General features: G+C 29.5%; 2 protein-coding genes across 3 annotated transcripts; one reads left to right on the forward strand and one right to left on the reverse strand.

Annotated features, from left to right (window-relative positions):
- Positions 1-6,981: 6,981 nt before the first annotated feature.
- On the forward strand, positions 6,982-10,481 carry LOC130669673 (uncharacterized). The gene is made up of 4 exons (XM_057472698.1): positions 6,982-7,119; positions 7,219-7,489; positions 7,596-7,810; positions 10,323-10,481. Exons 1-4 carry the CDS (start codon positions 7,117-7,119, stop codon positions 10,437-10,439), a joined length of 606 nt encoding a protein of 201 aa, XP_057328681.1. The 5' UTR covers positions 6,982-7,116; the 3' UTR covers positions 10,440-10,481.
- A 1,304-nt stretch (positions 10,482-11,785) lies between these two features.
- Positions 11,786-12,890, reverse strand: LOC130669684 (uncharacterized). 2 transcript variants are annotated; one of them, XM_057472706.1, is made up of 2 exons: positions 12,750-12,890; positions 11,786-12,673 (listed from the first exon to the last, which is right to left on the reverse strand). In XM_057472706.1, the coding sequence occupies exon 2, from the start codon at positions 12,620-12,622 to the stop codon at positions 12,041-12,043; it is 582 nt and encodes a 193-aa protein (XP_057328689.1). In that variant the 5' UTR covers positions 12,623-12,673; positions 12,750-12,890; the 3' UTR covers positions 11,786-12,040. The 2 variants fall into 2 exon arrangements, with proteins under 2 accessions (XP_057328689.1, XP_057328696.1); XM_057472713.1 differs by having other exon boundaries at positions 12,746-12,890.
- Positions 12,891-13,509: the final 619 nt, after the last annotated feature.

Raw genomic sequence — 13,509 nt, forward strand, 5'->3', positions numbered from 1 at the left:
TTAATGTAACAGGACTGAAGTCCATCTCTGCCGACCGGAGGCCGATGCCTCGCCCTTTTGGGCACACACATTTTCTCTTATATCCCTTGTAGGAAAAAAAATATTGACAACGAGGCCAGTCTTAGCACAATACTGGGCTACCGAGGCTCGGCCTCCCAAGGTTGGTCCAAGATCCAACCAACGTTCAAGTGACGAGTCTTGGTTTGCCAGTCTTGGGCCAAGATTCAGCCAATATTCAAGTGACAAGCCTTGGTTTGCCAGTCTTGGGACAAGGTTCAGCCAATACTCAAGTGACGAGTCTTGGTTTGCCAGTCTTGGGACAAGGTTCAGCCAATACTCAAGTGACAAGCCTTGGTTTGCTAGTCTTGGGCCAATGTTCAGCCAATACTCAAGTGACAAGCCTTCGTTTTCCAGTCGTTGGACAAGGTTCAGCCAATACTCAAGTGACAAGCATTCGTTTGCCAGTCTTGGGACAAGGTTCAGCCATTATACAAGTGACAAGCCTTGGTTTACCAGTCTAAATAACAAATGGTACCTAAAAACCCATGGCTTCTGTGAATAGCGTAACAGCCTAGTGGATAAGACGCTTGCCTAGCAGTCATGAAGGACCAGGTTCGAGACCCAGCAAATGCAAAAAAAAAATTAGTTTCATCGATCCACCTGATTTCTCTGTGTACAAATTTATTTCCATATGTTACCATCACGCACATGTCTACTAATATTTTTTTTTTTTAATTTATTTTTAATAAGCATAGGTGCTTATTTAGCAACAGTCTTGGCACAATATTGGCTCTCGATATTGGGCCAATACTTAGATGCAATCTTGGCACAATACTGGCATTGGTTATTGGGCCAAGACTAAGATGCAGTCTTGGCACAACACTGTCACTCAAGCTTGGCTGGGTATTATCATTTCGATGCTTAGACAGACTTGGGCCAAGCTTGGATTTCAAGCTTTCCCCAGAGTTAATAAGTCTTGTGCCAAGCCTCGGCCAAGCTTGGGCCTATTGTTTCTTCCTATAAGGGTAGCCCCTAACAATAACTTATAACCAGGTTGTACTGTATATCTATTTAAGGGGTTATACCCACTTGTGATTTTCAATAACCCCTTAAATGTATTGTTTTACTTAATCATCCGTGAAAATACCTTGTTTTTTGCATGTATATAAATTTTTGAGTTTATTTTTTTCACACGTACTCTTTAACATACAGCATGGTTGCGAGTTGACAGGATTGCACTTGTATGACATTAAGTTAGAATTAAATTTATAAAACATTACGTTAATACTTAATATTCTAATTATCGCCGACATGTATTTCTACTCAAATTATATTTTATACGATTTAAATAAATCAGTCTTAGAATGATGATAACAATTAGTATTTTTTACTGAATATACTCACTTGATCATTGTCTTGTGCACATTGATAGTGGTAATTATTATCATTTCCAAAAATTGTATTTGCACTTAACAAAATAAGAACTAAGATTCGAAAAATTTCTGACGTGACTCTGATTTGCATTCTCAAAATTAAATTTTTTTATTATGCTTAAATTAAACACTTTTTTTTTTTAAATTAAGGAAGCAAAGTATAATACCGTAAAGTACTTCAAAATATAAGTGAACTTACTAATTGATTGAAAAAAAAATTGATAAATACATTCTTATCTCTATGAAACTTATTAGTTCTATTGGTTTTCATTATCTTTTTAGGTAGTAATTTAAACCAAATAATCACCTTAATGAATACGTGTACACTCTATTTCATTAACTTAGTGCTCAAAATATGTCTTATCATTGGAACACATTTTTATGGAAGCAAAAAATTATTCTTTACTAAATTTGCTGGATATTTTTGTATTTGAATAATGATTAAAAAAATTAAATAAATACGTTCAATTCGTACAACTTATTGAAAGGCGGTAGTTTTTGTTTTTTTTTTAGTCACAAATTCAATCTTGCTACGATATATAAAACGGACATCAGTCATTAATTTTATTTTTTTATCATAAAATGAATTAACCTTCAGATAAAAATAATTATTAAAAAAAAAAAAAAAATGGATTTTAATGACTTTGTGTATACCCGAGTCAAAAAAAATATTCTAGTTTAGTCCTCAAAACCCTGAGTTCCTTTGATGTTTTATTTGGTGACCAGAAAGTAATACTTTAGTACTCAAAATCCTCAATGAAAACTATGAGGTCGAAATGCGAATAATTTATCGATTTTAAATTATAACTGAGATCTCAAAATCCTCAACCAATGAACAGTTATATTTCGGACTTTGAAAAATTTTAGATAGAAAAGGGAGGGGAGAGAATACATCGAATGAGGCTTTTGAGATTCAAATCTGGATAAAATTATTCCTGTATGTTTTGAGTATTTTGAGGCTCTAATCCAGATTATGTTGCTCCAGTTTAGCCCTCAAAGTGGTAAAATTGGTCGTAACTACTACCTTAAGGACTAAACTAGGATAACTTTCTATACTGTTGTCAATCTTCAAATTCTACATTGATCCTCAAAAACCTCATTGCGAATTTTGAGTCTTAAATCCGAATTTGTTTTTTGACTCGGGTAATTTACTCAAAAAATTTTTAATTCATTTTATTATAGCTTCTGATAAATATAATAAATTTATAAAAATTCATATGTCCTTTCGATTTTATGGTTTGAAAATATTATTAGGTATACATTCATCGCTAGATCGAACAATATAACTATATTTGCATAGACATACATTCAGAATACAAAAAGTATTATTTGGAATGCAACTTACATTGGTTGAACAGTAACCACCTATAATGGGTTGACAAATTTCATTCAACTCTATGTAAGTTGGTTTACAGATACACGTTTGGTTTTCTGAACAATATCTACGCTCTAAATCGTCACAATCGTTATTTTGACGGCAATAATTTAATTTGACATATCATTGTTCTTTTGCCGGACAGAAATGGTATTTTATTGGTTTACAAGTTGTTTCATCAAGTGAAACATAATTTTCTTTGCAAACACATTTTTTATCTATTGAACATTCTGCATGTTTTATAGCCTTACAATCTAAATTACTATCGCAGGCTCCTTTCAAACGCTCTAGAAAAAGTTAAAAAAAGTAAACTATGATAAACTTGTTTACAATGTGTTCAATCATGTAATTATATTAACTTGGTATGCAATAATTATTGGACTGAGGTCAATATTTACGTTTACATCGACATTTATTGTCAATGCAAACCGCATTTAATGTTGCGCATGCTCCGTCGTTCGAACATGGTTCATTTAACAAAGGTGCACACATTGTCTCATTTAATGCAATGTAATTTGCAACACAAACACATCCGTTATTTTTCGAGCATACTGAATGCAATACATTACTACAGTCGTCGGTAATCTCACAGGATTTTTCTAGATAACCTTGTTATTGAGAAAAATTCATAATTATATGTCACGGATTTTGAGCACTATATTTGTAAACTAATACACTTACTTGACAAACATTAGTTATTCGATCGTCGAACAAAGCTATCCGCGCATTGGCATACGCTACGAAAACATCTAGTATGAATGGGATAACACTCATTACTTTTCATACAATACTCTCCTATTAGCGATGCACACGTTTCTGCGTTTATCTCGATGTAATTTGATTTACTAACACATCTGCGATCGTCCGAATATTTCGCATATCTAATTTTTTTACAGTTATTATTTTCTTTACACGCAAGTCCTAATAAGACTCATTAGAAAAAAAAAAAACAATAATATAAATTTATTTTGGATTTATGTCTTTTACGATGTATACTTACGGGGAAAGCACTGACCATTAGAGTCTTTAACATAGTTAGGTTTGCATGAACATTGGCTATCAATACAGATTGAATTATTCGAGTCACATGGTTCATTGTAATTAACGACAAAATTCACCCAATAACGGGGCACAGTCTATTTTACTAATTTTTACATGACCACTGTGGTAAACACTTTTTTCGCTCTTTTCTGAGCATTTGGCATTCGATATCATTCCATAATGCCAGTCTCTTTCACATGGTACATCTAACAACTCTAGAAAGTTATTATAATTATTTAATTAATTTCGAATAGCTCCAAAAACTGGACACTTTTCATAAATGTCTATTCGGTAAATAAATAAAAATAATTTAAACATCGCTATTACCATCAATACGTTTATTGTTTGACCATTCGATAAAACCATAATTGTATTGACATGCATGGTTAATACAAACAGAATTATTCATTATACATTGTTCATCAATCCAACAGTATTCACCCAGTAATGGAGCACACGTCGTGTTGTTCAAAGGAACGTGATTCGATCGACAGGTACATTTTTTCTTTTCCGAGCACTTTGCATTGTATAAATTTCTACGGTCATCATCGTATCCACAATTCGATCCTAACAGAGCTGTAATTAAATAAAAACGATAATTTATTTTGAATTCAATCTGATGGAATTAATGAATTTCTCTTATGAAGTCACTGTTCTTAAAATATATACTTGGTAAATATTGCGTATTGTATAAAGGTAAATAATGATCTCTACATTTGCATCGATTATTAATACATTGTGAGTTTGAAATTTTACATTCGTCATCCTCTGAACAAAATCTAGCTACACGGAAAGAAAATTATGGGAAGTTTTCCTATGCATTATGGGAATGGTTCCCATAATGGTATGGGAACAGTACCTATACTACTATAGGGATGGTTCCCATATATTATGGGAACCATTCCCATAATAGTATGGAAATGATTCCCATACCATTATGGGAATGGTTCCCATAATGATATGGGAATGGTTCCCATACCATTATGGGAATGGTTCCCATATTGGTATAGGAACTATTCCTATAATATTATGGGAACTATTCCCATAATGTTATGGGAACCATCCCTATAATATCATTAAATTTTTTTTTTGCACAATAGTGTAGAAATTTCCCAAAATTTGAATTTTCTTGAATGTTTTGTGCTGACAAAAAATTCTTGTTAAAAATTTTAATGTTTTTTGCCAAATACGATTTTTTTTCAATGTTTGAATTTTTGTTTTTATGTTTAATAATATTTCTGTGTATTGTAGAAGTGATTACCACACTTTTCTTTAAATTAATTTTTTCATGATAATATGGGAACCATTCCCATAATATTATAGGAATGGTTCCCATAATGATATGGGAATGGTTCCCGTAATATTATGGGAACCATTCCTATAATATTATGGGAACCATTCCTATAATATTATGGGAATCACTCCTATAATATTATGGGAATAGTTCCCATACTATTATAGGAACCATTCCCATAATATTATGGGAATGGTTCCTATAATTTATGGGAATAGTTCCTATAAATTATAGGAACCATTCCCATAAATTATAGGAATGATTCCCATAATATTATAGAAAGTATTCCTATAAATTATAGGAACCATTCCTATAATTATAGGAACCATTCCTATAGTGTTATGGGTATCATTCCCATAATTATAGGAACTATTCCTATAATTATGGGAAATGTTCCTATAATTATAGGAACCGCTCCCATAATTTATGGTCGTAATTTCTATGATGGTATAGGAAAAAATTTCACAAAATTATGGGAACCGCTGCTATAATTTTCTTTCCGTGTATAATTGACACACACGATGTTTCATTAAACTGCGTATGCTCATCATCACAAACACATTTTTTATCTTTTGAACAAATTCCAAATTCTATTTTATGACAATCTTTATGAACAACGCAAGGCTCTTCTAAATATGCTATTAAATATTGAATACAACTACATATAATTTTTTTGCTATTGTCAATTAATACATTATCAAATTAATTTACTTGGATAGCGTTTAAATTCCTGATAAACGTAATTACGTTTACATCGACACTTGTTATCAATGCAAAGAGAATTATCAATCGCACATGTCTCATGGTCCTGACAAATTTGATTGTACTGAGTACTATCCCAGACAGTTGTGGATACAGTCTAGATAGCATACAGTACTGTCTGAAATTTTTTTTTTACAGAAAGTACTCAGTACTATCGCAGAGAGTAGCCACTACTATTTTTTTTTTTCCATGTATTTGTATGTTTGTATCTTACCGAGTAAATATTTATTAAATTATAGTAAATATATACTCCATCCGAGTAAAAATAAATAAATAAGGTAAAAGATTTAATACCTGATCGGGTAAAACTAGTCCCTGATTGGGTATTAGATCTTTTACCTTAAGGTAAAAATTATAATTATAATTTCGGTTTTTTTTTTTTAATTTTTACATCTGCTTGAAGTTTAAGAAAAATATTAAAACTCACTTGGCAAACATCGATTATTGGATAACTGCATATAATTTTCATTACATTGACATTCATTATTAATGCATCGAGAATGAGAGGGCAAACAAATCTCATCGATTTGACAAAATTCGCTCAGCAGTGGTGTGCATTTATTTTTTCGTGTTTGCACATGATTTTCTCTACAAACACATTGTTCATATTTCGAAAATATTGCATGCGCTACATCATCACAATTACAGTTATCAAAACAAGCTTGTCCCAATAGAACTTGAAGAAAAAAATTAACGTTTTGTTAGAAAATCATATCATTAATAAGCCAATTTTAATATATGCTCCATATATGATTTATTTTTCACGGGAGTATGTCTCTGAGAACTTAATTCCCTATAAGAATATATCACATATCACTCCCCCGAAAAAAAAAATTTATTTAATCCGTATGTAGTGAGATTTTTTTTCTTAAAACTTTGAAACTCCGAAACTGAGTGGTTTCGGATTAAAATAAAATTCATATTCACTCCCGACTTTTTTCAGTGTATATATAGAGGGAAAGTTTGAATGATAATAATTATTCACATATTTATACATCTCACGTATCTTCACGAAGTGAATGCTTCCATTGTATATAAATATAACTTTCATCGCATCTCAATTCAACATTTGATTGTCAGTTTGATTTTTATCCTCACTCTATAAACTATTGTCTCTTCGTATTGTTAATACTTTTAATTCTAACATTAAATTAATAATTTCCATCATTAATTAATTTATCAGTGAAAATAAATATCAACATACAAATAAAATGGTAACAATTATCATCTATTTTATTTCCAAAAAAAAAAATTTATTTAATAGTGAATAATAGCTAAAAATAATAAATAATATAAATTATTGTGGCTTTTAGAAAAAAACAATAGGATTTTATTGGTTAATGATTACAATAACATCAGTTATATCTGTGAGTCAATTAGGAATAAAACCGTCAAATATATTAGGGACTTCAGGACAACATGCTAGCTTTGACTTCATTCGGCCGGGGTTGACCCAGACGTCTTATTCATTCAATGGCCCAAGTTCACATCAATCGTTTAGCTCAAGTATCGGTAATCCGCTGTTAGCCCAAAGGGTCTTGCCTAATGTTGCTCAAGCACTAGCTTATAGAAATCCTGGACTAGGTAAAAAATATTATTTTTATTATAACAACTACTATTTTTTTTCCTATCAAATAAATTGTTATTATTTTTTTTTTCTTTTTCCTCTATTTCTTTTTTTTCTGCGTAGACTATTATCAACAAACGCGGCCAGAGTTCTATCAATATCCACAATTTCCAGTAAAAGCATCGTCAGATACAGGAATTCCTTATCAACAAAATTTGATAAACAATCAACAATATCAACATCAATTAAATAATTATTTACGCCCAGACATTTATTACCAAAATCAATTAGCACAGATGCTGTCGTTGCGTCAACCTCAATTAACTTCTATTGAGCAGGTATATTTATAACTATTAAATGTCATATATAAATATATATACTAGACCGATTCAGAAAAATAGACGACTTTTTTCTTTCGAGGACACACATTCAAAAGTATCTGCAGGATAAAAGAAGACGCCAGTTAAAATTTGAACGCTTACTATTAATATTAATTATTCCCTGATTGCGATTTTCTTTTTCCCGTTTAAATTACAGAGGAAAAAAAAAATTTTAAGTTTGGAATTTTATACCTCGGCAATAGCGTATTGTAAAAATAAGCCCAGGATTCAATTTTGTAGAAAATTTAACGCTCCACAAAAAAGGTCTCGTATGATTTTTCGATAAATCAATCTGTTCAAAAGTTATTTGAGCTGAAAGTCAAATTCATAGTAAATTTCGCGATTTTTTTACTTTTGCTGCGTAACTATCAGACTTATCACAAAATTTTACGAGATCTTTTTTGTAGACAATTTTATTTCCTACAAATTATTCTTGATAAAGTTTTTTCAAATTCCGCATAACTTTCTAGTTGTTTCCATTTTAATGTCAAGCTCTTAAAAAAAAAAAGTAGTGTTCTGTTCAATTTCAAGATCTTGACATTAAAATGAAAATAACTAGAAAACAATACGGAATTTTGAAAAACTTTATCCGAGATAATTTGTAAAAAACAAAATTGTCTACAAAAAAGATCCTATGACATTTTGTGATAAGCCTGATAGTTTTGCTGGAAAAGCAAAAAGATCTCAAAATTTACTATAAATTTGACTTCAAGCTCCAATAACTTTTAAACAGATGAATTTATCGAATAATTATAAGAAATTTTTTTTATAAAGCGTTTAATTCTCTACAAAATATGTCAGTAAAATTTTCCTAACGCGCATCGTTACTTAATTATAAAAATCAGAAGACGCAAAAAAAATTCTTATGGAAAATATAAAAGTGTAATGCGGAACCCCGTAATGTTAATATTAAAAGCTCTAATTTTCACAGGCGTGTTTTTATATCTAAATGAAACTTTTGAACCTTTTTTCGAGAGCAAAAAAAATTGTTTTTTTTTAAACATATATATAATATATAAATATATATATATATATATTAGGGTGCTTCATTTCAGAGCAACATTTATTTTCATTTTAATTTCAAGCTCTTAAAAAAGTGGTTCTGGTCGATTTCAAGAGCTCGACATTAAAATGGAAATAACTAGAAAACAATGCTGGATTTCAAAAAACTTTACTGATAATAATTTGTAGAGAATAAAATTGTCAACAAAAAAGATCCTACAACATTTTGTGATAAGTCTGATAGTTTCGCTGGAATAGTAAAAAGATCTCCAACTTTACTTCGAGCTCCAATAACTTTTGAACAGATGGGTTTATCGAAAAATGATAAGAGACCTTTTTTGTAGAGCCTTCAATTTCCTACAAAAATAAGTATTAGTCTATTCGATCTATTGATTTGTTTAATGAGTTAACAATACTTAAAGCTAAAAGAAAAATTTTTCCCGTGTTATTTAAATGGAAAAATCGAATTTTTCGATGAGCTAGGTCTGTAATCGACAGAATTTTTTTTCTTCCGCGAAAATTTTTTTTTTGTGTTGAACTATGATTTTTTCCACAAGCAATGAAAAAAAAAAAAAATGTTGCTCTGAAATGAAGCACCCTAATATATATATATATATATATATATATATATATATATATATATATATATATATATATATATTATTGAATTTATTCATTGCAGTAAATAATTGATGGTTTCATAAATTGGATTTATTTATTTCCTTAGATTTAAAAATATTGTAGGATAATTGCAAATTTTTATAATTTGTATTTATTGTTGAAATTTAATTGAAAATATTAACTGAGTGGTTATGAATGAAAATTAATTACAAAGTTGTGTAACAAATATCTGTGCAATACGACAGTTAAAATTATTCCAGCGAATAATTACGTGGCATATCAAAAGAATATATAGAGCGTAGATATATTAATATAACAGATATGTGTTACTTAATAATAATTGAATTTATTTATAGTATACTGAGAATATTAAAACATACTTCTCTAAAAGTAAATTAGCGAATGCGGAGTGGATGACTGTTTACTTATTTAATCCGTTTAGAGTGAAATTCATTCCAGAAGGGAAATTCAATTTCGTATTGAAATTCCGGTTCGGAGTAAAATTCACTTCTAAAAGGAGTATATTTTAATATTAAAAGTCCGAATCGGAGTGGATTAGGATTTAAATAAAATCCACATCCCTCCAAAATCACTCCGCACTAAAAAAACAAACTCCTTATTTACTCCGTATGCAGAGTGAGTTTTTCTTTAATCTCCGGGACTCCGAGTGACGGAGTTAATTTGTATTATTGAAATAAAAACCATAATCACTTCAAATTCACTTCCAATTTTTTACAGTTTAGCAAACAGTAAATAGTTACTAATTTTTACTAACTCAGTTTAAGAGAGTAATATAAATTTATCTATGTTCAATTAGTTATAAATTAATTTTTTCGATTGTTTGTAGACTCCTGAGCCAGTTCAAGTACCAAATCATCAAAATTTATTGGGCGTTGCATATTCACCGTCAAATACTGTTTCTCATGTTAAAATAAGTGCTAATGGTTATAAATATGATTTTTAATTGTAATATTTATCATCAAGACTGTATAATAACAATATAAATTTAATAAAAATTCTTTATTTTTTTTTATCAATTTAAAAATTAAGTTTCATTTTTTTTTGCTCTATTTACTTTTACTCCATTCATAAAAAAATTTTTAATGATTTATGATAAAACCATGTAGCAGTTTTTTTCAAGGCTTGCTCTCAAGTTTGATAGTTGCCAGCGTCACCATTAACCTATGGGTCTTGCTCCAGATATTTGGGGCAGATTTGAATTGTAAGTCTTATGCTAGCCTTACACAAGAATTTTGATGTTTATTATTCAATTCTAGGGAAAAATTGGCGCCAAAAGTATGTTGAATCTACCTAGTGCATGGCTTGCGCAAGATTTGCTCAAGTTAAAACTGGTGGGGGAAGAAATAGTATGGGGAGTATCGCGCGTCTTGCGCAGATCTTGAGCAAGCCATGCGCCAGTATGTACTGCAAGTTTCTTGGGCAAGAAATGCGTCAGAAACTTTTGGCTACACCATGTTAGAAATATCTTAAATATTCTTGTCTACAATACCATGAGCAAATCATGCACAGTTTTTAAGTCAGTTCCTTGCAACACAATCTTACGCATGGTACATACGTAGAAAGAGACACTAGTAACTATGGGTCTTGCACAGAGCTCTTATTCAAAAGCACTTGCTTAAGTACGTGTTACTTGGGAATTTTAATTATTATTGTTTAAAATTATATGGCGTCAGAATAACAGAGAATATTGGCCATCTAATGGAAATTTAAATAATTAAATTTAAATAATAACGGCTGGCACAGTAAAATTTACAATGGTCACAGTAATTTATGAGAAAATTATTAATTTTTACGATGTCTTCAGTAATTTTAAAAAATTATTTATCTCAATTTTCATTAGCTGACCAATCAAAGGTTCGGCTTTGAGGAATTTTTATTTTTTTTTTTTTAGAACGAAGAATTAAAACTGTTAATTAAATTTTTACCATAACTCAACATTTAGAGTAAATCAACTGACTCGAATGAATTTGCATAAAATTTTATGGGCAATAAATAATCTAGCATAACATTAAAGTCATTAAATAATTACAAGAGTCATTGCACACTCGGATATAATTTTAAATCAAAATTTGTTTCTCGGACATCAATACCCGCATCCGTTAGAAAACCCGATTAAAATTCATAATTTATCCTTTTTTTAAATTCTCAATTTATAAGCAAATTTGAAAATTCAACATTACCCCAAAATTATTTTAAAAAAATTTCTTATCCTGAAATTTTATTTTTACTTCCTAACCTCTCAATAGAATCTCACACAAACAATTAAAAAGACTCGTGTAAAATTAGAAATTTTTTTATTTTTAATACTGAGTTTATACCGTCATTATAGAATTATAATTACATCATTAAAAAGGCATAATAAAATAGTTGAATTATTATTAATTAAAGCGTATTAATTAGCTAACAATAAATAATAAATAAATGGATGAATGATCAATTACATCAACAGAAAGAAAAAAAAAAGTTACAAGTACAGAAATGAAAAAGTATTAATGAGATGAAATGATGGATATTATTATCATAATTAATTATTAATGAAAAATTTTAAACTTCATTATCATCCGAGTCTATTTTATGTACGATGTAAGGTTTGTTATTAAGAGTTGAATAATCAGGCAGCGCTTCTCCATCTTCTTTTCTTTCAATTCTCTCTCGCTTTGGCAAGAAAACGTTATTTATCACAGATTGTAATACATTTATTTCAACAACAATAGTAAGAATATCATTGGGCGCGTATTCATCAAAATTAGCAAACAAATCTTCCTTTCTGATGAATCGATCAATCGTATAAATATCCTTATTCTCTAATTCAAGAACTTCACCATCAACATTATCCATCAATACGGAAACGCCATTATTATTAACAATCGATATTTTAAATTTAGCGCTCACTGTTTTGTTGGCGTCTACTATTCTTAGGCTAAATGAAATCCAGTCAGAAAGTCTACTAGATGATTGATTAAACATTAATTCAAATTCCCATGTTATTTTTTTGCTACGTGATCCGACAGGACAACGTGTTGATACGTGATTATTAACATCTTTTATTGGATCTAACAGTCGATTAATGCGTTTAATTACCCACGATATTTTAATTGGATTGATCGTACAAATAGCAGTGGCCATTATTGTTCTTGGATTGTTACCAACAATTGAAGATAAAAATACTTTTTAAAACTGATGAACAAAAATTATTTATATTAATTATTTTATAATTATTTATAAATATTATTTGACAACAGTAATTACCCACTTTTGTACGAAGATTTGTTTCAATATAATTATGCCACAGTAATTAATAGCACACGTGTTATATGTTTTTGAGGTTAGACGTGTGTTCAGCTCTGATACTTTTACGGTCTTAATGAAATTCTCCCGCTATATGGCCTCAAGCTCTGGTTACTTTGTTCGAAAAACAGAGGGCCTGATGTTATATTGCGCATGCGTGGAAGAAATAAGATTTTGCTAATTCTTCAATTACTGAGATATTATTAATTATGATAAATTTACAATTTTTTTTTAATTGTTTGATAACCCGATGTATTTTTTTTTTAAATATTATTTGTAAAAGAAAGGTTTGAAAATCCAAAAGTACGCACCTCGACTGCGCATTACAATTATTATTGTTTTATATTTTCAGTCTATTTCATTTGCATTATTAATTATTATTGAATTTAAAATTATTAGTTTCATTTTTTATTTTTAGTTTAATATCATTATTTCCTTTTAGTTTAATTTTTATTATTTAAAATTAAAAAAAAAAAATTGTTTTTTTAAAACTAGATGTCGCTTTTTCTTCTTCATTCCTAATGTTATGGTTCTGCCACGTCAGTAGTTGGTGCAGAAAAAAAGAACAAAGCTAATAATAATAAAAACAAAAAATGGCAGCTAAATTTTTCATGAATTACCGGTTATAAGTTTTTTAATAATTTAAATTAAAGAATAAGTATTTAAATTGCGATTTTCAAAGTAATTTTTCTATTAATAATTCAAGTGTAATAAAAAATAAAATA

This window comes from Microplitis mediator, chromosome 1, assembly GCF_029852145.1.
Source record: "Microplitis mediator isolate UGA2020A chromosome 1, iyMicMedi2.1, whole genome shotgun sequence".
Taxonomy (NCBI): domain Eukaryota; kingdom Metazoa; phylum Arthropoda; class Insecta; order Hymenoptera; family Braconidae; genus Microplitis; species Microplitis mediator.